The 26,230-nt window shown below is 32.6% G+C and overlaps 4 protein-coding genes across 5 annotated transcripts; 3 read left to right on the top strand and 1 right to left on the bottom strand.

The window, feature by feature from the left end:
* Positions 1–244: 244 nt before the first annotated feature.
* On the top strand, positions 245–2,748 carry LOL1 (lsd one like 1). 2 transcript variants are annotated; one of them, XM_088486072.1, is made up of 6 exons: positions 245–609; positions 722–884; positions 1,026–1,139; positions 1,215–1,328; positions 1,398–1,507; positions 2,404–2,748. In XM_088486072.1, exons 2-6 carry the CDS (start codon positions 818–820, stop codon positions 2,443–2,445), a joined length of 447 nt encoding a protein of 148 aa, XP_088342198.1. In that variant the 5' UTR covers positions 245–609; positions 722–817; the 3' UTR covers positions 2,446–2,748. The 2 variants fall into 2 exon arrangements, with proteins under 2 accessions (XP_088342198.1, XP_088342199.1); XM_088486073.1 differs by having other exon boundaries at positions 413–519.
* Positions 2,749–6,770: 4,022 nt separating this feature from the next.
* Positions 6,771–9,105, bottom strand: LOC107642650 (phospholipid hydroperoxide glutathione peroxidase). Its single transcript, XM_016346062.3, has 2 exons — positions 8,544–9,105; positions 6,771–7,508 (listed from the first exon to the last, which is right to left on the bottom strand). Exons 1-2 carry the CDS (start codon positions 8,781–8,783, stop codon positions 7,272–7,274), a joined length of 477 nt encoding a protein of 158 aa, XP_016201548.1. The 5' UTR covers positions 8,784–9,105; the 3' UTR covers positions 6,771–7,271.
* Positions 9,106–14,584: 5,479 nt separating this feature from the next.
* Positions 14,585–19,240, top strand: LOC107642651 (AT-hook motif nuclear-localized protein 8). Its single transcript, XM_016346063.3, has 5 exons — positions 14,585–15,536; positions 15,626–15,678; positions 16,197–16,328; positions 18,092–18,253; positions 18,429–19,240. The coding sequence occupies exons 1-5, from the start codon at positions 14,717–14,719 to the stop codon at positions 18,705–18,707; spliced, it is 1,446 nt and encodes a 481-aa protein (XP_016201549.2). The 5' UTR covers positions 14,585–14,716; the 3' UTR covers positions 18,708–19,240.
* A 1,069-nt stretch (positions 19,241–20,309) lies between these two features.
* LOC107641651 (auxin-responsive protein SAUR77) lies at positions 20,310–21,012 on the top strand. The gene has a single exon (XM_016345132.3). The coding sequence runs from the start codon at positions 20,372–20,374 to the stop codon at positions 20,750–20,752; it is 381 nt and encodes a 126-aa protein (XP_016200618.1). The 5' UTR covers positions 20,310–20,371; the 3' UTR covers positions 20,753–21,012.
* Positions 21,013–26,230: the final 5,218 nt, after the last annotated feature.

Genomic DNA, 26,230 nt, shown 5'->3' on the forward strand with positions numbered 1-26,230 from the left:
ACTCATTTAACTTTAACTGTTCAGGCTACGTGGTTCAATGTGAACCATCAAATCTTAACCATGAGAAGAAAGAAACAATTACATTCCTGAACTCAAGTGCTTGCACTGTTATTCACTTATTCCACCAATGGCTGAGCTTCAAAGCTACAAAGTAGGACCATCCTTCCCATGTCAGAGTTGATCTCGAGAATACCTATTTTAATTTTAATTATTTACAAATTACAATAGACCATTAAATAGTGAAGAAGATGAAAAGAGTTCTTTCTTTTTCTTCTTCTTCTTTCACTTACCTATGGCCATTGCCCCATTAGTACTACCTTAACGTTTATTAAATAAATTTAATGATTGTTTTTCCCCAAGTGATATCCTTTCTTGGGCCCTTTTCATTTATAAGTGTATGTGTCTCTCTCTCCACCTTATCTAGAGCAAGCTGTGAAGGGCTAGTTTGCATATTCGCCCCCACTTTCACATTATTCAACCAAAAAAGTCTCATTTTTCTGGTGAGAGGGCCTAGCTTAGGTAGTGCTTCCTTCTCTTTAATTAGCTCCATGCATGGTTGAAGGAACCAACAAAGCCTCCACTCTTATTCTTCTTCTGCTTCTTTAATTGGTACTAATTAATGGCAAACTCTTAACTAATGAACTTTTCTTCATGCCTTTTTATTATTCCCCATCATCACTTGTTTTGATGCTTTGCTTTGCAATGTTTTCACATTTTGTAGGAGCTGTGAAAATGGGAGAAAGAGGGAGCTTTATGCTCTGATTAGAGTTCTAAAAAAGAAGAAGAAAAATACATATTGTTTGAGAGTTTTGTTATAATGCCACCAGTTCCACTTGCTCCCTACCCAACACCCTCGGTTCCATATACTACGCCTCCATCAAATGGTATCTTCCTCACTCTTTCTCTCTGTTTGGGAAATTCCAATATAATATTCTAATTTTTTGTGGATTTGATTTAATAAGTGGTTACATGTTGATATTATTATGAATAAATAGATAATGTGAAAACGTGAATGGTGTAAGTAGGTGGACAGAGTCAACTTGTGTGTTCCGGTTGCAGAAACCTACTGATGTATCCAGTTGGAGCCACGTCAGTATGTTGTGCAGTTTGCAATGCAGTCACAGCAGTGCCACCACCCGGTATGATCCAATTCAAAAATTTCTCTGTTTTTTGTTTGTTTCTGAAAAGAACCAAGCATTTATGAATGTATGCAGGCACAGAAATGGCCCAGTTAATTTGTGGAGGATGTCACACTTTACTGATGTACATCCGCGGAGCGACAAGTGTACAATGCTCTTGTTGCCACACCGTCAATCTAGCACTGGAAGGTACGATGATGTTATTATGTCTATCTATCTAAATCTTTTCTTAATGTAAGGTTGTGATTGTTGTAACAGCAAATCAAGTGGCGCATGTTAATTGTGGCAACTGTAGGATGTTGCTGATGTACCAATATGGAGCAAGATCCGTGAAATGTGCGGTCTGCAGTTTTGTAACCTCTGTTGGGGTCAGTACTACACTGCTTTTCTCTTCACTTTCAACTTCATAATCAACTTTGCTTCCCCACAAATCACACCTAATAATGGGAGTGGATCCTCTCCCGTGAAGAAAAAACTGGATAGTGTCAATTGTGATCTTTCACCCTTCATTGTTCTTTCTCTCATATTTAATTTTGGCCCCACTTATAAAGTTAACGGTGAGAGATCACACTGCATTTCTTCAAGTGTTAAAAAAACTGGAGAGGATCTATTTCCCCTAATAATCACTTCAACAAAATCATATTTTTCTATTAGTAATAGAGTAAATGGTTAAATTACTCAAGATCACTTATTTTTTAAATTGGTTTTTAAAAAATTTTTTCGTCACTTTTATTATTAATAGTGTCAAAGTTTGTTGGCGTGGTATATTAAGTAACATCAGGAATACATACTTAATAGTCTTAATTGACTATTAATATGATTAATTTAAGAAATTAGATTAAATCAATCCCAAATTGAGGAATTTCAATATCTCAAATTCTTCTCTCAATTAGGTTTTGATTTGATCTAATTTCATAAATTTATTATGTTAATAGTCAATTGAAATTCTTAGAAATGTGTTGTGGTGACATTTAACGTGCCATATTAATAAATTTTGACATTATTAGCAAAATTAAAAAAATCTTTTAAAGACTAAGTTAAAAACCAAATGATTTTTCATGGATTAATTTGATCATTTACTCATTACTAGTAGTAAGCTAATATGAATTGAAAATTAGTATTCTAAGAAATAAAATTTACCATCCAAAGTTAATAGTTGAGAGCAGTTTGATGATAATTTAGTTAAACTTGTTAAATTATTTGTTATAATGTATATATTGGTGTTATGGTTTAGTATGATGTAATTGAGAATGATGCATTGCAGGACTCATCAACAAGCACCACAGAGCAGAAATTCAGCACTTGATAACAAAGTACAAGCTCTAAAAGCCTTGGTTTTGCTATTGACATATATATATAAAGTATAAACACCATATTACATATGATATATTATAATATAAGATAATATATCACCCTTGAGAGAATAACAAGAGCATAAAAGACGAGTACGATGGAGGAGATTCTCTTCACATGTATAGAGCTATTTTTCCCTCGAGTGATTTGATTAAATAGTTTTGGTATTATTATTGGGGTGTAAGGATAAACTATTTATCATTATATGTCTTTCCTGCTTCTGGGTGCTTTTGAAGAAATTTAATTTTTTGTTGTATATTTTTTTTCCCCTGCCCCTTCAAACAACAAAGGGTCCAAGTACGGCCACCGAATCTTGGTTTTCATTACATAAAACGCCACAGCCCACATGGGTCCATAAATTCGACAGGATAACATCTGAGTGTGAAATCCAACATGCATACATATTCCTGTTCAAAATCCATAGTACTTACAATAATTTATGATCCAACTTAGTGACTTACAAGAGAAAATCACTAGATTTTGACATCATAAATACTAGAAATCTGTCTAGTAATATATTTTTTTATGAATTAAATATATAATAGTAACAAATTAGAAATTATTTTAGTAATATTTTTTATGAATTAAATATATAATAGTAACAAATTAGAAATTATTTTAGTAAATCTTTAATATTCTAATAAGTTTTTGGGTTTGAGTCTGCAAAATAGTAAAAATATATATTTTATAATTTATAAATAATAGAAAAATATTTAAAAGTATTAGTTCATTCTCTTAATTTGTTCTTCTAATTATAAAATAAGTTCTTTTATCATTTTGATATTAAAAAATAACATATATTTCAATTTTTATTTATTCAAATATTAGAATGATAATTAGAAGGATGAATTAAAATTCATAATCATTATTCTATATAATAAAGAGTATTTTAGAAAAAGAAATTTATGCATCAAACTCCTCCCATATCATTTTTATATAAGAGATATAAAATAAAATATATATCACAACGGTGATTCTCGTTTAAAATTTATTATTAAGACTAAAAAGTTCCACCTTGAGCTTGGTAAAATGAGAAAAATAACAGTTTAATCATCTATGAATCAAGATAGTAAAACTTACACATGATCAAAGTTTAAAATTTAATAGTGATTAAACCATCACTTTTTTACTTTCTAATTTTTTCATGAGAGGATCATTTTTCATGTAAGTGTTAGATTAAAAGCTTATATGCCATGGCTCATATCTAAGAAAAATTCATCTCAATTCAAAATTGTTTGGTATCTTTTTTAATATATACTATAAAATCGACCTAATATATTTATTCAAAATATACATAAATAAAGTGTTCTTGAATTACATTTTTATTGATGTCCGATTTGGTGAAATCTAGTAGAGATGATATTCATTGTATGTTATTTATGATTCAATAACTAGATAGATAAAATATTTATCATCTAAAATGCTATAAGCGACATAATTTTACATAAATTGACATAGGTTTCATTTGATCCTAACTCTAATTGTGTATATATATATTCACAGTTCGAAATAGATATATATCCAAATTTAACCCCCAAAGATAAAAGCCTAATAATATCTTATGTTTTGTTGCTAAAAGCAAACATGAAAAGATCCAAAATAACTCCAATGCATTAATTAATTTCACCTGTCCCAACTCCTGTAGTTGTCACTCCCAACTTCCAAGTTGATTATAGCCAATGGACCAATTCTGTGGAACAATGTGAGAGAAGATTGTGCCCCACAATCTAAGTTCCATGGTTACTAACAACTGATTTTGACTTGCATGACTGGTGCCACCAGTATTCTAGGAAGGCAAATTGATTAATCGATAGTCGCATTCCCATTCAAATTTTGAGGCTATTATTATCAAAATATGAATGTGACCATAGCGCAACTTTTCAATTAAATTTTTCTTGAGACAGAAAACTGTGGCGAAGAGAGCAAATTTAACAGAGTATTTACTTATTTTGATCTTTAAAGAATTTTGGACTAGACACTTTAGTTTTTAACTAAAATTAATTATTTGATTGGTCTCTAACAATTAATTTCGTCGGTCACTTAGGTCTTTTGCTTTGTCAACTCTAACGATGACAAAATAGTCCCTAGCAATTCTAACAGGGAACAAAATAGTCCCTGACCCCCTCTAGTTGGAAACGACACTGTTTTTTTCCCAAATTTCCATCATATCTCGCATAACTCTAACAGTTTAACATGACAACTTCAAGCTACACAATACATACTCTGCAACTTCAATATTTACAAGAAGAAAAATCCTCAATTTGTTCTTAACCAATTCATACTCAGAAAACTAATGACTATGTCTTTCAAGTACTTGTCGTCTTTGATGAATTCCATGAATTTAAACAGCAAATCCGATTTGTTAAAACCCGTCGTCGTTGTCACCATCTCCCTCCTCCTCCTCTGCCCTATTATCTACATGGCCACATTGTCTACCACTTCAATCGGTTTTTTCAACTTTTTCTCCAAACCAATATTTAGTAATCGCTTCAGTTTTGATATAAGCGGCAATGGCGACATTGCTCGCTGTACTCTTAGCTTGGATGCAAGGTCGAAGCTGTCTGCCAGCTTGGACTCGAAGAAATGAAGTACTTTGGGTCCATTCCAAATGAAAATTTGCATATGATGTCGAAGGAGAATCTTCTCATGATATCCTAATTTCCAATAATCTATATTGCTTGTTGGAGAATGGAAAAAGGCGTGTCTTTGGGATACTTGTGGAACTTGGTCTTGAGGATGTAGTGAATGTTATCGGGGTTGGAGGTGATGCTGTTATCAAGACGTGGAGGTGAATGCTTTTGGTGGGTGAAGTGCGGAGGAGATAGATGAACGAGTCACAGAGATTTAGGAAATGTGTGGTCCATGACATGTTGAGATAGATGTAACACGCGTGGCAGTTACACTATGGCTTGATTTTGGAGCTGAAGAGGAGGAAGGAAATATGGATAAGAAGACTGTGAAGGTGAAGAAGGAGAGTATAAATGTTGGAGTTATACGAGATATGATGAAAATTGGAGAAGAACGATATCGTTTCCGAACAGAGGGGTCAGGGATCATTTTGTCCCCTGTTAGAATTGTTAGGGACTATTTTGTCCTCCATTAGAGTTGATGGAGCAAAAGACCTAAATGACTGACGGAGTTAATTATTAGGGACCAATCAAGTAATTAATTTTAGTTAGGAACAAAAATTTCTGGTCCGAAAATTTTTAGAAACCAAAATAGATAAATACTCAATTTAGCATGTTGGAGACATGTTGAATAGACAATAGGCCAATGTATCTTTAAACCGAACAACAATCACAACAATATATGCAGCCTTTTGGTTATATAGATAGATCAAAAGCTCTTTTCAGAGTCTTCTGTGCCGATCTTCCCGTGTTCTGTCTTCAACTTGAACCATTAGGAGGTAGCAAAATCTATCTAACCCCACTATATATTTGGATTTAATCATTACAAGAATGTCAGGATCAATTGAAAATTACTATTTTGTGTTCATCAGGCGTGCGTCATTTTAACTTATAACTTTGCATAATTGCCTGTGAAAAATAAATATCGAATATCGAATATCAAAAGTAGTGGTCATGGGTGCAAAGTTGAGGAAGAAACCATGTTACTAACTAGGTCCTGAAAATCTCAAAATCCTATTCCTTAATCTGGTTAATTTGCTGTTACTGGCTCCAATTAAATGGGAGTAAAAAAATAGTTCCCAGTGGACCAAAGTGTCGCCATACCCACCAAAACTTCTTCAACACAAGAGATAAATTACATTCACCTTATCAATGTATGGTCCAAATTTTGGACCACCAAGTATCAATTTATAGCTGTATAAAATTGACACCCACAACCACAAGCAACACTAAATAAAGTGTCAAGAATTAATAATTGCATTTGCATTATGCAAAAGTGTGCTCTGGCAAACTCACAATAGCAAAACAACGACTAAGAAGTATGCCAAAAGATATGGTTCAATAATTGAACAAAAGCTTTCACTGTTAAATAAATGCGTTTCCCTACAATGGTTAATCTTATAATGGCCTTATCGGTAATTCAATTCAATACGCTAATGAATGCCTCTATTGGCAAACAAATCAAATGAAACATTTACGTTTAGTTTACATATTATGTAGAAGAAGAGAACAGAGACACAAGCCAGGCACATGTAATCAGATGGTAACAACCACCCTCCTTATCGATGGCCTGTTTTTATACCCTTAATTTTGACATTCACATAATATCAGACTATCTAGCATAACAAACTTAAAACAGTAGTTAGAAAGAGACAAAGAACAGATCGGCTTTTTGGTTAGCAGAATCAAACGTGCAACATTTCAATAATTACAGGACACTGCCATTTCTCGCAAGGAGCTTCATTGGAAAAAACCAAAAAGGTCTACTACTTGGAGCTTGGAAGTTAAGAGCTCCATAACTCTCCTCCAACATGGTCCTGCTCAATCAAATACCCTTCTACATTACATTATTCAATGTTTGTACCAAAAAATGCAGAAACTTGACACAAAAGCTGTGTATTATTACTAGAGAGAAGATTCAGAAGCTTAATTTGTAGGGTGACTCGCTCGGACTTTCTTAAATTTTACATTGAATCCCCACAAGCATTTCCCAGGCATATTCATAACTTAAGATATATCCAAAGAGCATAAAGGAACCATCAAGTAAAGCTCATTTAAAACACTAGTTTTTAGACCCTTTCTTGTGCAACTTCCCCCACCGTACAGAAAGTCCAAATAATCAATTTCTAGACCGGTTTCATGTAAGGATATTTTATACCAACAACAATCTGCCCTGGTGTTCCACACAATGCTGAAGTTTCCTCTCATCTGACATGATCTGTTTTCTCACTTTGACCGGTTTAGTATTGTACTTCAGCTTAAACCTTGGCTCCATTTGATAATGATCTACTGCAGCTGCTGATGACTCTAAAGAAATCTCCTCAATGAATTCGTCTGCTACATCTCCATCTTCATCTATCCTAAGACGCTTTGCATACCACTTTAGACCCTGATAAACAGAAACACGACAACTCAAAAAGATTAATGACCTGCTAGGTGCTCATCAGTGAATAACTGGACAAAGGAAGGGGGGGAAGTTTAAAAATGCAAAATGTCATCTAACTATGCAACTCCCCTAATGTATTTGAGAAAACAAAATAAATGCATCAATCAGATTTAGCAGAACCCGCAATAAATGAAGCACTGGAAACTGCATAAGCAAGAAGCAATGCAAAACCTTATCCAGATTTCAGGCCAGAAAAGTTACGATTCTTATCATGCAGGACAATGCTCATTGATATGCATTAACAGGCCAGTGAAATATTTTGGATACAAGGCATATGACAAAGCGAGCAGTCTAAAATTTCACCGTTAACAATTCAAGTGACATAAAAGTGAGCAGAATAGGCTTAATGCTTGATATAACATACATAGTTAAACTAAATCCAGCAGAAGATAGTAAAGCATGCACAAGCCTCATATGTTACCAATACTACCATAGTACCTAATTCCTCTATTTTCAGTCAATACATGTCATGCCAAACCCCATTAAAATGCATAAAAACAAAAAATTAGGTTAACGATATTGCAAAATTCCACATTCCACATTCCACAAGAATAAGATTTTCCTAGTTTAAGAATGATAGTAATAACATTCTCACAACAACAAAAAACACGATACAAAAATGTAGCAGTCAATAGCAGTTCTACTCTCTATATATAGATGCAGGAACTCCAAGTGAAAACAATGGAAGGGCCATATGATCTGCATTCTTCATGATCATGACCATGAAAACAAACACTACAACAGTTACCAATTTATACCCTGAAATTCAGATACTTAGCAGCGCAGAAGGTAAATAAAAAGCATAAATTGAGCATCCCGAATACACCAAGTTAAGCCCTTTTCTGGTCGCGCAAATTAGATTCAAGGTCTCAGGAAATTAGATTCGATTCAAAGCTAATCAAAACCAAAACTACCCTCAATTCAAGCAAGTAAAAGGGGAAAAATAAAATTGGCTAATTGAATTGACGATTGACGGACCTGAACTCCGCCGTTGCCGGAGGTACAAGGCGTGATAACGGGACCAGGTTGGGGGCGATCGACGACGACTTGGGCGGGAACGCTAAAGCCCCTTCTCGGAAGCCCAGTTTCCTGGACGCGAAACGGTGCAGCACGAGGTTGAGCATCGGGTTCGGCGTCGGCATCGTGCCTGGGATCGTGGTCATGGGGTTCGTCCCTCGAAAACCCTAACAATCCAGCTACCTTTTTGAAGAATCCCATTTAGTCAGATGGAATACAGAAAACGACGTCGTGGCAGCAGTAACAGCAGCGTTTGGTTTGATTGGTGTGTTTTCTGCACGCAAGCTTAGAAATTTTGAAGCAGCGAAACGAAGAGACTTAGCAACGACACCAATCTGCTTTGATGATGCACGCTCTCCTTTCGAGTTTCTATGCCAATTTAAAGGATAATAATAAATCAGGATAAAAAACGGATATATTCAACAGTAATGAATATTCCAATTCCAATATAATCAATTCGAAGTGATGTGGATTTTGGTCCTCAAATTGAATGGTTGACTCAATGTGATTTTAATTGAAAAATTAAAATTTGATGAGAAATCCCACTTATAATTATAATGGACAAAGTTAAAGGATGCCTTGTTTTGAAGGAAGTGGGGGAAAGATCAAAGATGAATGAGTTACAAACATCTTTTTTTTTATGATATTTTTTAAAAATATTTTTTATAAAAGTAAAAGTATTTTAGAGATTTTATATTTGAATATTTCATATAAAAATATTTTTTTATTTATTAATTATGTTTGGATAAAATAAGATAAAAGTATTTTTTTGTTTATTTATTATGTAAAAAATATTTAAAAAAAATATAAATTATAATTTTTTTAAAAAAATATTTATTTAATACTTTTATTTTTACTATTAAAAATTTATCAAACACACTAAAATTTTATTAAAATTTTTTTTATCGATTTAATAATACCTAATCAAATATAAAACGTTAGTGATTACTATTGCCATCAATCTGAAATCTCTATCTTTTTTATTTTGACCCTTCAAATTAGAGGTTAAAGAGGAAAACACACTCAAAATCCTTTGCATTGTCATTCTATTCATTCATAAAAACTATTAAATGTCCAAAACAGTAGAATGACATGTTCTTGCCTATTTTACTCGCGCTTTTCTCTTCTAATATATTTATTTTGAGACATGTCTTTTAATTGTTCATAAAACTTTTTACACATAGGGTAAAATTCTAGATAACTTTTCACTTATTAAGATGGTTATCGGCCAAAGAGGGGAACAATTTTAATATAGGACCAAATTTTAGATTTTCAAGTATATTATTTTTTCCCTCCCAAAATATGGAGATAGTTTAGCAGAAAATAAAATCAAATGATCTGATTTTAATTTTTAATTTTTTTAATTTTTTAAACAAAAATAAGAGTGTTTAGAAGTAAAAAAAAAAAAACCTTAGCGTCCAACTTTAAATAAATTTTAATACATATAATTTTAATCATATTCGTACTTGTCAATAGTAAACTAACTCATTTTTACATAGATTTACCAAGAGTTTTAGAGTCCGTTTGGTAAGTAGCAGAAGCTACTTTTTTTTTTTTTTTTTTTGGATTATGAGAAGTCAAAATCTGCATGTTGGCACTATTTTAGAAAAAGTTTTTAGCTTTTCAAAAAGTTAATTTATAGCTTTTCAAAGAAGTAGAAATATACGACTTCTCTACTTCTCGATAAGTCATTCTATCACTTCCTTAAAAAAATTAATTTTAAAACATAAAAAATCTACTTTTCTTCTTGACTTGTAAAAAATACTGACCCTTCATCACCACCATTTTCACGCAAGGTCTGCTAGAAGCACTGGTCTTCCACCATCATTCTCACGCAATGTTCCAAATTTTCCCTTTTTCACGTAATGATTCATCTGATAGAAGTATTGATCCTCCACCACCATTTTCAGACAATATTGCATCTGAACAACTTACTGCATATATTTTTTTATCATTTTATCACTCTATTTTTTATTATTAAATTTGTATTTAACTGTGGTATGAAATTTTAGTTTTAATTTTATTTTTTTCACATGTGATTTTATAACTTGCTATTATTTTCATAGTTAATTATAGCAAGTTATTGACCTCAATAAAGGAGAATGGAGTTCTAATAGGAGTAAAAAAAATAAAAAATAGCAACAAAATATACATTGACACACATTTTATATTTATTTTTTTCACCTACCATATCATACACAATATCAGTGATTAGGTTATGTAAAATCAACATTCAATATTGAAAAATATTTGTTATCATAGTTATTTTAATATTCATTCTCTTCTGTAAAAAAAAATTATTTTTGAGTTATTTATCCAAACGCTACAACTTTAAAATAAGCACTTTTATAACTAAAAATCCAAACACAAAATAACTTATTTATAAGCTGCTATTAATAAAAATTCTTATAATTTAAACTCTTTTTTCAGAAGAACTTATTTAAGTTATTTACTCAAACTGGACCTAGTCCTACTTCATCGTCATCGTCGCTTGCACTACTTTAGGAGAATGAGGGTCAATTTTTTTTTTCCTTAAATAAAATAGTGTCACATTTAAAATTAACACTCCTAAAAATTCATAATCTTAAAAAATACCATTTCCAGTATAATATATATATATAAAAATTTCTACCAAATAGGGAGTATGATTAGGGGTGGCACCCACCTGCGAAAAGCTCGCTCTTTGGCGGGTTGGCCCATCCTGTCCCGCCCAGCATAATGAGGCAATCCTGAAATTTCACCCCACTCTATCTAACAGTGAATTGGCAGGCCAAGTTCGCAATTTTTTTTTACTATTAAATATTAAATAATATATATAATTTCACAACTATTTTAATAAATTTATAATTTTTAAAGACATAAAAAAATTATTATTTTAAATTCACAAATATTGAAATCTTTATAATTATAAATATATAATAAATATAATCATAAATCAAATTTTTTGAAACAAAATAATAAAATCAATATTGGCAAAAGAAAAGCGCTAGGCTCGCCGGAAAGACCCGTTTCACCCTGCCAAAACCCACAGTTTAAGCGGTGCAGATTAAGCGGATTTTCAAAGTGTGACGATCTTAATTTTTCAGACCGACTCATCTTTTTTGACGAGTTACGCAGATTAGCTCAACGAATTTAAACTTATTTGTTACCCTTAAGTATGATACCACCAAAATCCCAATAAATTATATTGGATTATGTTAAATTTTGGGTTTAATTTTTAAAATCTGGCTAACAAATACTTTTATCTTTATTTACGTTTTGAAATACAACAAAAATAAAAAAAGTACGTTTTTTATAAGTCTTTTGTATTTACTAAACCACTTGTATATTTATCCTAAATTTGGTAGGAATGTTTAAATAACAATTTAAAAAATGTATACAAAAAATAAACCAAAATTCTATTTTTAAAAAAATTTTAGTCCATTTATAAAAAGATATAGAAACTGATAAAATTGTGAAAGAATAGAAAAAAAATAGATAAAGAAATTTTATTGATTGTTGATTGATTGAATTGTAGAAGTGTGTTGTAAACTATGAAGGTAAAACTAAATATATATAGAACATTGTCCTATGAAAGATAAAAGCAAATAAAGATAAGATAAAAACAACTAAAGATAAGATAAAGATAAGATAATAAAGACTAAAATTATACAACTAAAGATAAAATAAAGAGTATATACCCATTTTGGTCCTCAAATAATTTTAGACTGGACACTTTAGTCCCTAACTAAAATTAATTACTCGATTGGTCCCTAACAATTAACTCCGTCAGTCACTTAGGTCCTTTACTCCGTTAATTCTAACGGAGGACAAAATAGTCCTTGACAACTATAACAAGGGACAAAATGGTCCATGATCTCCTCTATTCGGAAACGACACTGTTCTCTCTCAATTTCTATCATATCTCACATAACACTAATAGTCTAACACTGTAACTTCAAACTACACAATACACACTCTATAAATTTAATGTTCACAAGAAAAAAAATCCTTCACGGTTGAGTTGCTGATGTGGTTTGTAATTTTTGAAAGATTGAATACTAGAGATAGATTATGTAAGTTTAAGATTGTACCAGAAGCGGAATCCTTTTGTGTCTTATGTAAGGATAGATTGGAGATGGTACATCACTTGTTTTTTTCATGTGATCGTATATGAAAGTTGTGGGGATCAATCTTGGTGGATTGGAATGTGATTTGGATTTGGCCAGGAACCACCAAAAAATGCTTTGAGGTATGGATGGATAGAAAGATAAGGAAAGATACGAAGGAAGTGTGGATGGTGTTATTTTTTTCTGTAATATGGTGCACATGGAGATGTAGAAATAACATTGTCTTTAATAATGGAGTGTTGGTATTAGAGAAGTTAAAGGAGGAATTGTAGAATGCACAAATAGATAGTATCAAGATCTGCAATATATGAGTAATTGATGTACTTATGAGTGCAAATATCAAGTCTAAGGTGAATAAGAAGACATATGAAATTGATCTTTGATGCATGATTTACTGATCTATGAAAAAGGCCAATAATTCTGCAGAGTAAAAGTTGGAAGGAGAATGATCATGATTTGATGTTGTATAACTGATCAGGTTCATCTTAAAGTGTCTTTGGAGGAGATAAAATCATTATATTCTTTTGCTCCCTGTTTGCTGTTTTATGCTAGTTTTTATGTTGTCTTTGTAGTTATTGCTCTATTTTTGTTACTGTTTTTTGGAACTACGCCCACTTTGCTTGAAATTGGGTGGAGATGTAATTATCTAAAAAAAAGAAAAAAAATTCTCAACTTGTTCTCAACTAATTCATACTCAGGAAACTAATGCCTATGTCTCTCAACTAATTGTCGTCTTCAATGGATCCTATGAATCCAGACAGCAAGTCATTTGTTAAGACTCCGGAAAAGAAGGAATGAAGCACTCGGTGTATATTTCAAATGAGAATTTACAAATAATGTCAAAGGAGAATCTTCTCATGATGTCCTAATGTCCAACAATCTATATTGCTTGCCGGAGAGTGGAGAAAGACGTGCCCTTGGAGTAGTTGTGGAACTTGGTCTTGAGGATGTCGTGGATGTTGTCGGGGTTGGAGGTGATGTTATCAAAGACGTGGAAGTGGATGTTTTTGGTGGGTGAAGTGTAGAGGAGGTGGATGTACTAGTCACAAAGATTCAAGAAGTGTGTGGTCCATGACATGTTAAGGTAGGTGCGACACGTGTGACAATTACACCATGGCTTAATCTTAGAGCTAAAGAGGAGGAACAAAAAGATGGAAAAGAAGACTATGAAGGTGAAGAAGGAGAGTATGAATGTTAGAGTTGTGCGAGATATGATAAAAATTGGGGAAGAACAGTGTCGTTTTCGAATAAAGGCGTCAGGGATCATTTTATCCCTTGTTAGAGTTGTCAGGGATCATTTTATCCCATGTTAAAATTTTCAGGGACCATTTTGTCTTCCGTTAGAGTTGACGGAGCCAAGGACCTAAGTGACTGACGGAATTAATTGTTAGGGACCAATCGAGTAATTAATTTTAGTTGGGGACTAAAATTTTTTGAGGACCAAAATGAGTATATACTCAAAAATAAAAATAAGATAATAAAGACTAAAATTATAATTGAATTTATGTATTCTGTTAGGTTGAATTTGTGGCCACAAGATTTCTTTATTGTTGTCATGGACTAAAATAGAAGAGTAGTTTAACAGAAAGAAATTTATTTATTATAAAATATCAAGTTTTAAGAATAAAAATATCTTATTTTTCTATACTTGTTAAAAGTAATATCAAAATTTAATTTTTAAAATTCTTTTGAGGATATATACTTAATGATTGGAAATTCTTATCGCATTTTAAAATATTTTGAGATTATTTTCGTCGTTAATAAGTTTAGAAAATATTTTTATGAGTAATGTAATAATAGAAGAGAAGTTATAATTAAAAAGTAGTAAAGAAGGGCATGTGATTAAATTGGTGAAGAGGCAAAGAGAAGTAAGTAGAGAAGTGAGAGAGGACGATGAATAGTAAATAAGGCGAAAAAGAGGAGGGGAATAAAATGGAAATCTAAGAGAGATTACAAAACCCTAAATTAATAAACCCAAAGAAAAGAAGGAAGGGAAGGTTTCCCAGGCAATGTGTGTATTTATGAATGAGAGTGAGAGAGAGAGAGAGAGAGAGAGTGTTGGGGTCCGCGTTCCCATTGTTCCAGTCAGCCGAGTCAGTGATATACTCACTCGTATTTTGTTTTGTTTATACAAATCCCACTCTCTCTTTCTCTCTCTTCAAATCTTGCCTTCAATTAGAGGCAGCACCGCAACCATCGCCAACAACCTCACTTCTCTCGTTTCCCGTAACCGCATTCTCCATGGATTCTCGGGAACCCCACCACCAACCTTCCCATCACCACCACCCTCACCACCACCACCACCAACAACAACCACCTCCTCCCAACATGATGGTCGGCATGGGACCCACCCAATACCCTCCCTCCATGATGGCTCCCACCACCGCCCGATTTCCCTTTACCTCCGTCGTCCACCACCAGCATCAGCAGCACCAGCAACAACAGCAGCAGCAACAGCAGCAGCACCACCAGCACCAGCACCAGCACCAGCAGCCGCCCGTTCCACCAACCAACAACAACGGCAACGCCGCTAACGATAACAACAACACCGTCGCGCTTTACGACGGTTCCTCTTCCGCCCTTAAGCCCTGCGGATTCCCCACCACCGACTCCGCCTCCGCCGCCAAGAAGAAGAGGGGCCGACCCCGGAAGTACTCCCCAGACGGCAACATTGCCTTGGGACTCTCTACCACCCACGCCTCTCCCTCTCCCGCAGCACCACCACGCGCCGATTCCTCTGCCGGAGGTTCTGGTGGCGGTGGCGCAACCCCCTCATCGGAGCCTCTGGCCAAGAAGCACAGAGGGAGGCCTCCTGGCTCCGGCAAGAAGCAGATGGATGCGCTTGGTACTATTATTTGTTTGAAGTAATTTTCTTTTTAAATGTCATTGGTTCGTTGGTTATCGATTAATGGCTTTCTTTATTGAAATGTGCAGGAGCTGGTGGGATAGGTTTTACTCCGCACGTGATCTTGGTGGAGTCTGGTGAGGTATGCAGTAGGATCACTGAGACATAGATGAAGCTAATGATTATGAGTTCTATATAGTCTACAAATCACTGATATTAAATAATTATCTATCTTCTTAGTTGCATTCTTTTGGGTTTTGATTTTGAGCAAGTAACTATTTGGTTCAATGGATGCTTGAAATAGAAGCAGAGTTAATACTTCCAATGAGTTTAGATTGTTTTGTGTACTGTAGTATCTCAATATATTTGGGAAATGGAAGTGGCATGAAGGATTCATGTATTCATTGAGTGTTGATGTTGGTACCGTGTTATTGGATTGCCTCTTTCCATTTTAGTGATGATCGATATAATGCTTGGCTTTCAGGATTTTGAAGGTTGGTTATGTTATAAATTGCATTGATAGTGTAGATCACCTGTATCTGTATTGCAATCTTATATTGTGAATTACTTTCTTTTTAGGTGGGTTTGTAAATCATCTTCTTCTTAAGTATCCATTGTCTTATATCCTTCTTCTCACTGGCATGTTTCTCTTGTTTGCAGGATGTTGCAGCTAAAATTATGGCCTTCTGCCAGCAAGGACCTCGGACTGTAGTCATTCTTTCGGCTAATGGTGCAATCTGTAATGTCACCCTTAAGCAGCCGACAACGTTGGGGGGTACTGTGACATACGAGGTACTTTTTTAGGTCCCTTTTACAATATATTAACTACTGTTTATCTGTGATATGAAAGATTTATTAATATTGTTTATATCAATGATATGGTATAATATATACTTGCTTGATAATTGATATGCATATTCCTAAAAGTATGGGTTGGCGAGGACATGAAACTACATGCATTTCTTGTTGTCTAGCATGTAATCAACATATTCCATATTCTCCACTATTTTGCTTTTAAATGTATAATCTATCACTATTATATATCATAGTGCTTCATTTACCTCATAATACAACATGAAAGCCTGTGTACCTTGTGGGATACCAGCTGAAATAATAGTTTTGTATCTTTAATTTAACATCCTTTCTTTATATTCCCGTCTTTTTGGTTGGTTAAATAATTTGCAAGCGTTATTTTCTGTGCCATTGAAGAGATGTGGAATCATAAAATCTTGAATTACTGGAACTACTTAGGGACATCTACTTTAAGAAAAGGTTTCAAAAGGTATACTGAATTCTGCATGTTCAGTTAGGATTAAAAACCTTAAAATTGATTTGAATGATATTGGATTAGAATCTGAGTTATGAGATGCATATGAAATGTTTTCATATTTTTCTTTTTTATCCATGAATGAGCTGGAAAATATGTTCTTTGGACATTTATTCCTGCTGGAGGGAGCTGGACCTTACATTGTATGGTGTAGCTCCACAAGGATTCTGTATCCATATGTAATTTGGCCAGTGAAGGAAAGATCTTTCATAATTTGAAGTGCCTTCCACACAATTTAATTTGTCAGGTTAAAAGTCATCCTTTCTACTCCCTTTCTTGTCTATCTCAGGTTTTTCTGTTGATCCAACAACTAAGAATGCTGTGAAGCTTTACGTGAAGTATTACTTATAAGAATGTCTTGATGAGAATTTTTCATGGTTGCTTAATTAAAAATGTTAAATAAACACATGGATCAGCACTCATTTTCTTGATGTATATTTAATCCTCTGATCAGCACTCATTTATTATATTTTTTGTTTTTAGGATTGTGAAGGGAATTATGAGACACAGGAAATTAAAAAAATGTTTTATTATTTATTCTTTTTCCATCACAAAATTTTGAAAAGAAAAAAAACACCAAAATTGAAAGTCAGAAAATGAAAATAGATACCAAATACTTCCCTTGTTTTTTTTCAAGTGTTGTTTTAACCTATTTTTCTTAGACCAGTAGTTGTTGGTCTGATAATAATTTGGGTAGTGGTGATGGGGGGTCAGTAGTTTGGTACATTTTGGAGTATGGTTTTTGTCCTAATTACTAATTCTGAGAATAACTACTATTTGTAGATGCTCCTTAATTTCATTCCTGGTTGGTGTTGTTGACCTTCACTGAACCAAGTTTTGGAACACATAATTGAGCATATTAAGGGTGATTTATGTTTCCTGTTTTTAAATTTTAACAAAGAAAAGAATAAAGAAAACAATGAAAAGGTGTTTTCATTTCTTATTTTCAATTTTTCTTCACATAATATTGAAAATGAAACAAGTTTGTTGGAATAATTTGATTCACATCACATTCAGGTTTACCCCTTAAAAATTATTTTCAAATTCACTGTTTGGACTTATGGCGGTTTGTTTTTTGAGAAGGAACCAGGTTTCTCAGAATCTTCCATTCCATATAGCTTCAAATTTATATAAAGATCTGAAGATGTCATTATTTGACATTGTTGGCTGATTACATTATTATGCATATAGGTTTAATAATTTTCTTCACTTGATGTTTTCATTACAGGGCCGATTTGAGATTATATCTCTGTCAGGTTCTTTACTACATTCTGAAAATAATAGTGATCGAAGCAGACCGGGCGGCTTGAATGTCTCCCTTGCAGGTTCCGATGGACGAGTTTTAGGGGGTGGAGTTGCTGGAACGCTAACTGCAGCATCACCAGTACAGGTAACGCTCTTAAGTGGTAGAAAATTTATATCTATTTTTCATAGGTTCTCGGCCTTAACCCTCTATAGATTATCTAAAATTGTTTATAGTTCATCACCTCATAGGCATTGAAGGGGTTTCCTCCCCTTTCGGCATGAATGATTAAACTGTGTGGCTTATTTAAAATGATTAACAGGTCATTGTGGGTAGCTTTATTGAAGATGGCAAAAAGTCAAATAGCTCAAGTAACAATAAATCAGGGCCTTCGTCAACGCCATCAACCCAAATGCTAAATTTTGGCGCTCCTATGACTCCAACCAGTCCTACCTCTCAGGGGGCTTCCTCGGAATCATCTGACGATAATGATCAGAGTCCTCCTAATAGGGGGCCTGGACTCTACAATAATGCTAGTCAGCCCATTCATAATATGTCGATGTACCATCATCAACTATGGGCTGGCCAAACTCAGCAGTGAGGACAGATTTTAGGTTTGAAGAGTTCAGTGCAGTGCAGTGCGGGGGCGGGGTATTTTTATGATGACTGTTGAATGTAGTGGCTAGAGGTCAAATTCTAAAATGCTAACATGCCTTATTGGGACTGATTTCGAAGAGCCTATCCTAAGGCTGGAGTTTGTTTCTCTCCATTTTTATGTTGATTAGGGTTTTAAAATCATAATTCAGGTGATGCTAACGTTGCCAGTGATGATAGCTTTTAGTCTTTTGAGCTTGTTGCGGAATTTGATCCGTTTGTGTTCATTAGGTGCTTGTATTGTGTTCTGCTCATCTGAGGTACGTGTCCATTTTTAGAAAATTGAGGTTTACTGCTGTGTGGTATATAACTCTTTGGCTTTGCTTAAGCAGTTAAGCTTACCAAAGCGCTCTGGCAATGGACATCAAATTGCTATCCTGCCTCATCCATAGATTGAGTAAAATTCTTTCTGGTTGCTTTGGCTTTGACAAAGATGTGGTTTGGTCAACCAAGACTAACTTTGCAGCCAAATTTGTCCAAATTCCTTTTGACATGCATTATTAAATTATGGGATGTCAGCTTTTTATTCTCTTCTAATATTTGTGATGGGTTATGGGTGCAAAAGTTGTTTTAAAGTAAGCCATAGGTTAGGTGGTGATCATCACACTAGGGACACACGTAGAAATACATATATTTTATATACAAATGGCTGAGTTTAATAACCCGAGCTTTATGTGTGATTTGATTGAATTGTAATTTAGGAATTGGAGCACTATATGTGGCCAAAATCACGATTTTGGTTGGTAGTTTGCACTATGGCCTATGGTATGAAATGGACGAAAAACCGTGTAAAGTGTAGAGTAACATGATAATGACCAAGTTTGATTAAGTCCACTTAGAATATGGCTTCGCATGACGACTTATGTTGATACCCAATCAGCTTCTGGACCGTGTATGGATGCGCCACAATATTTTCTCGCCGACGTACCAACACAATACCCAACCCCTATTCGGTTCTTCATTTTCGTTTTTCAACATTTCTTGGTCTTTTGACTCCCAATCTAGTAGGCAGATGTTTTCAAAATTTTAAATACTCGCTATATTTCTAGTTCAGCAAGGAATAACTTATTTCCATATTTAAATAAATACCTTTTGCAATTAATTGTTGTGTTAGTTTCATGAGGGATCATTAAAACGCAGTAGTATTAATTAATTTCTGATGTAAGGCGTCAATGTCATTCTCATCCAGCTAAATGGATACTGAGAGTCACGAAACGACAACTAGCTCCCTTTTTAAAAATATTCATGTGGATATCACTTGGGATTTTAAATGTTGAAAACCTAATCTTGAATTGATGCGTCACATGATTTATGATATTAGTATTACATATTTATGTCCACATTGAATATGAAATGGTAACTATAATTTAACATTAAAGACGCTGCTGGCTAACGAAGTTAAGAATGGGTTATCAATATAACTTGCGTGTCCAGGAGCCTAACACCACTGAAAGCGAGAGGCCACCTCATACACTCACACCACGCGCCTCCTCACACGCGTAAGCACTCTCCAACGGCTACTTACCATGCAAACATAAATAACCAAATTGCTAAGTTTGTTTTGTTCCCTTCTTGTTCCAATTTTCAATCTCTATTCTTCTAGCCTCTTCCATGGATTGCTTGGTGATGCCGGTTTCATTGATCCGGCGACGCTCCGTGAACTCTCGGATGGGGTATAGGCCAGTGGGCGATGATGGGCTGTTGGATGATCATGAGAGGCCGGTGACTGTTGTGGTTGGGAAAGAGAGGAGGGTGTTCATGGTGGAGCCTTTCATCTTGCGAGAGAATCCATTCAGGGTTTTGATGGAAATTTCGATGAAGAAGGCGGAGAAGGATCACTTCCACTTCACCAGCAACGAGAGGAGTGTGATATTTGTGGATGTGGATTCAATATTGTTCGAGCATATGCTGTGGCTAATGCAAAACGATGCCTCTTCTCTCTTCCAGCTCAATTTGAAGGAGATCATTGACTTCTATTCTCAGGATATTTAATGTAATAATATAACTCATAGATTTCAGTAATATAACTCATAATTAATATCTTATCCCCTGTTTCTTTTCTTTTGCTAAATTTTAATTTTACCTTACTATAAAGTATAAACTGCTTTAAACTCACTTTGTTATATAAGAATGTGGTTTAGTGCAGTTTCTAAACCAGAACTGCACCATAAACACCTCTAGATAAGATAGGATTTTTGTAACAATGTTCTCATACGCAATTAATAACAACCGAATTACGAGGGTTTAGTGTATGAATAGTGTTATTGATTTCCAAATTATCTTATGTTGACTAATTCAAGTTGTTGGGGCTGTGGATTTGTCCCTATTAAGTTTCTTACCTTGTAATGTAACCCTTCTTTATACGGCGGATTGGATAAATTTGTTTCTTCAAATGTATGCTTTGCTGGCCTCATCTCTTGATAACTTCCAAAAGGCTTTTTCATGCTCATCATCTAATGCAAAATATAGACATGTAGTTTCCTTTTTCTATCAATCAAATCTAAAAGCCTTAAATTTCTAACTATTTTTTTCTTGTGTCTAAAAGACACTTAGAAACCATATTAAATTGTAGGTCCCCTGTCAATTATCAGCTAATCTATACTTTATCGCCATGAAAGGAACCTTTGTTGCTTTTATCGTTTCATTTTTTCTACATTGCTTGTTTGCTACCATGAAAAGGAAACTACGTGCTTATTTTATTTAGCTTTCATTTTGCTTTTGGGCTTGCTTAAGGAAAATGGGAAATGTGTTGGGCTTAAAGTAGAAATCATGTGTACAAGTTATAGGCCCACTTTGATGATGGATAACTATTATGGAGTCATTTCTTTCTAAAAAAGGGTGCAAACAATTTTGGTCAACAGTCACAGTTTCATAATCCATATCCAGAATTGGGCTTCACCTTTTTCATCATTAGTTTTCTACAGATCTTACAATTAGGTTTGGCACAGTTTCTCAAATTTGGGCTAACTGGGATCAGCAAGTTGTTCACTGCCTCTAACCCCACACCAAAAAAAGTACAAAGGAAACAAAAAAAAAAAAAAGGTTGAAAATTTGTACGCAAAAACCATTGAAGGCAACCGAGGGTTTTGGTCGTTGCTTCTTAATATGTTGCATCCTGGTTCGAATTATGACGTGGCCAAATAGATCTCTAGAATTGAAAATTGTTCAATCTATATAACAAAAAAAAAAAAAATGAAAAATTCCCTTATATTAATCTGGATAATTTTGCCTGCACATATTTTTCTTTTTAAGTGGTGATGGGATTAAGGTTGAACTTATAGTTTAGTTGTTATGTTTACATGTCTCATTTGAAGTTTGAACATGTAAGATTTTTTTTTTTTTTTTTTTACTTTCATTATTCTTAAAGTCTCTTCTTTTTATTATGTCACATTTGGCATTACCTTCACTAAAATGATTGGAGCACATATTTCAATCAAGCAAGAAAGGAAAGACAGTTCAAATTTGACCCAACATTTAGAAGTTGGATTAATTCGGCCAAATCAGAACACAAGGGTAGAATCAAAGAAAGCGAAGTATAAAGTAAGCAAAAATCGTCTTTGACTTTATGGGAAACTTTTGATACAGTGTTCTCCCATAAGTTTAAACATTATTTCAGATTGTGACATCTTTAAGCGTATTTCACTCACCTACACCCAAAAGGTTATTATTATCTTCCTCTTAGCAGATTGAAGGGTCAAACAAAGCTCATCTTAGCTCTATTGGCGTAGTTGCCGTACATGACAGTTTAAAGTTTTTTTTTTTTTTTACAAGTTAATTCATAATGCATCTAATAGAAATGGTTGATGTGCAACTTCTTTTTTAGATACCTTTTTTTATATATAATTTTAATTTTTTTTCTCTTTCCAAAACTTAAATCTAAAACTTTTTAGATAAATTATAAATTAATTATTATCTCAACTAATTCTATTTTTATTATATTTATATATATTTAATAAATAAAAGAGTGCACGTTAATACTATTGATATACTAGTATTTATAATTAATTAAACTATATAAATACATGATAAGTTTGAATATTATCTTAAAATAATGCTTATAATTTATAAAAAATTAATAATATTTAACTAGTTTGCTGCTGAGGTTCCTGAAATGGGGTTACATTATTATTACTTCATATACTTGTGATGAAATGGAGCCATATTATATGGTTGATATGTAGCATCTTTTGGAGTTAGGACAGCATGTCCAGAATATATATTATACTAGACCTTCAAGTTTCATCCCATGTCCCATGGTGATAGAAGATATATATAACAATAATTAACATAAGTGTATGTTCATCATTACTTGAATTTTATATGTACTATGCCCTTTTATTGTTTAATGTTTAAAGCTTGATCAAATATAAGACCAAAGCAACTCCGTAGTACTTTGACATCATTGTAATTTTGGCCTCATCTCATAATGCTCACTATACGACAAACATCATAAAACAGCCCTCGATATAACGTGGTTATGCTTTGTCGCTCTTGATTTTCAACATATAATATTGAATTACAAAATTAATACTTGTACGCACAAAATCAACTATTAAAATTAATTATTATATATTTATATATAAATATATATAATTTAATTTATTTTTATTATATATTTTATATTTTATTATATATTTTATCTTAATAATTAATTATAATATACATCTAGTATGATTTATTTAATTAAATTGAACACAAAACTAAGTTTTCTGTTTGAAATTAAATATAAAATTCAACTGCTCTATATTGTGGTATATTATATTTGAAAAGTTGACATCTTAGAATCAAACGGGTGCAAGCATTCGGATAAAATGGTATTAAATTAATAAATTCCACACACGACTAAGTCTCAGTTTGATTCTTTTATTCAAGACTATTATTTTATCTTCTTCTTTTTCTATTTTTTTTTAAAAAAAAACTTAATTATTAATTAACCAAACTTGCGGTAATAATTTATGTTAGGGATGGAGTTGGAATCTTTCTTCCCAACAACCCCTCAGGTGTCGTATACCATGTTTCATATATGTTCTCATCAACTGTGTTAAAACCTTCACTAGTAAATAATTATGAAAACTTGAATAAGTTCCCTCAAGATAAATCTATATATAACTATTCTTTTTTTTTTTTTTTTGGTGGGGATTAGTTCTTGAATCAATAAATTTCTCACCAGTTTAATATAAATTAATACTAGAGGCGATTATTGTCTCACTTTTCAAATTTGGAAGAAATTTTATATTGGTGGTAAGAGAATGTCTCTCATTGTTATCGCTACGTTTAGAAAAAAGAGTAAGGTTTAGTTTGATAAAATTTTTATTTTATAAAAATAATTTATGAAAGTTAATTTTTAAAAATTAATTTTTTTAATTTGATAAATTAAATTAAAAATAATTTTTAATAGGTATAAACAACAACAAATGTATTTATTAAAATAATTTTTAAAATTTAAAAATATTATAATAACTTTTAAATTTAGATATTAATTAATATATGAAGTTATATTAGACTTTTTAATTTTGATAAGCACAAGCCAACTTTAAAAAATTCTTCTTTAGGTGCTTTCAAAATCACCCATAACTTTTAAAAGCTGTAAGTACAGCACGTGAACTTTTTGATTTACCAAATATAAAATGAGGTGTTTGTGCTTTTGAAAAGTACAAACACCTCTTCAAAAAACTTTACCAAAAAGTATAAGAATAAGAGATAGAGAGTAAATTAAGTTTTTGTAATGTATTGATGTAAAATATATTGAAATAAATTATATATTAGTATCATATTTGATTTAAGATAAATTTAAAATTTAAAAAATTAAATATTTTTTTTAAATATTACTAAAATTTCAATCTCTGTCTTTAAAAATTTCAGTTCGCTATATTTCTATTTTATAAAAATACTGAAAAAATTAAAATTTTATATCTTAAAATTTTAATTTTAGTTCCAAATTCTAATTACTAAACACAATACTCAATTTCAGTCTCAAAAACAAAAGCAACTTATATACTTTACTAATTGATTGTCAGAGAGAATCTATATATTTATGCTGGCTATACCTTATTAATTACATGATCGTCACTAGAGATTCTTAGTTTTGCTTAAATTAAAGTCAGAGATTTTCAAAACTCAATCATTCAATAATGCTCAGATCTAAACATTAAAAATGTAGCTAAAATAGCAACAAGATATATATAATTTAAAATATTCTACAAAACTACTAAAGTATTAATTAAGTGTCATATCCAAAGAAACTAGTATTAAAATTCTTCAAGCTTTTTCACTTGAACATACAGTTGAACTAGCTAGTACTCCATTTTCAAATATGTTGAGATCAGAAAACATCTTAGATGTTTATAACCATCTAATAAGGTACGTAATAGTAACCAAAGATCATTGGTTGGACGGGGGCAAACTAGTTTATTTTGGCAGCATATTCTCGAAGCTAAGTGCTTTATGGAATCAAATGCATTCAAGGGCCGGGGGAGGAATACGATATAAAGAAAGAAAGAAGCGCTTGTTTGATCAAAGTGTAGTACGGTTTCCCTAGCTACTATGGTTGCAAACCCAGCACTTTCTCCATTAGAGAAATATGCAACCCACTTAGCATATAAATATAAAATAATAATATAGTGGGGAATAACTAAAAGTTGACATTACATGTTTGCTATATTAAAATCCTTTGGGCGCCGGAAACCTAGCTGCCTAAGCGAACCTACAACTACTCGTATGTATATAATTATTTGCTTATCTAAAACATATATATAATTCATGAGTCGTTCAACTTCGAAATTAGACCCTCCATGCTTCTGAAAACTTAGTTGTAATAACATGAGTGCTATTCCGGCAAACAAAGGAGAACTTGGTATGTACGCAATCGATTTCACAATTTATAATTCAGAAAGTGTTAGGAGTAAGCATATTTTAGTAATTTTGGTCGACTATTAACTAACAAAAATACTTCATTTTACTGATTTATATATATATATGTGTGTAAATTATAGTAAATGTGGGTGTAAATTATGTTGATTTATTTATACAAATTTTAATAAATATAAATGTAAATTATATATTTTATGTGTAAAAATTTCTCTAAATATATTAATAAATTATTACTGATCACGTATTAATTTAAAATAATAATATTTATTAGTTATATAGTATTGCTGATTATAATTAATTATTTTGGTAGAGTTAGAAAGCGTTTCTAACAATATTTTTAATTTGAGATAATATTAATAATACTAATTAAGCAAGTGGATTAGCCAAATAGCCATGTTTTTTTTTTTTTTTTAATTAGAAGTGGGACTCAAATTCAAGATCTCTAAGTGAAAATTGAAAGATTATATCATTTGAGTTATAGCTCGTTGGTTAGCTATATTTGTTCCTTATTATTGTATTTTTTTTAGGTTTAATTTGATTTCATTCACACAAGAGTTTTAGTCCAAGCATTAGGTTAAGACGTATTATTATTGTGTTAAT

The sequence above is a fragment of the Arachis ipaensis genome, chromosome B5 (assembly GCF_059453495.1).
Source record: "Arachis ipaensis isolate K30076 ecotype BB chromosome B5, ASM5945349v1, whole genome shotgun sequence".
Taxonomy (NCBI): Eukaryota; Viridiplantae; Streptophyta; class Magnoliopsida; order Fabales; family Fabaceae; genus Arachis; species Arachis ipaensis.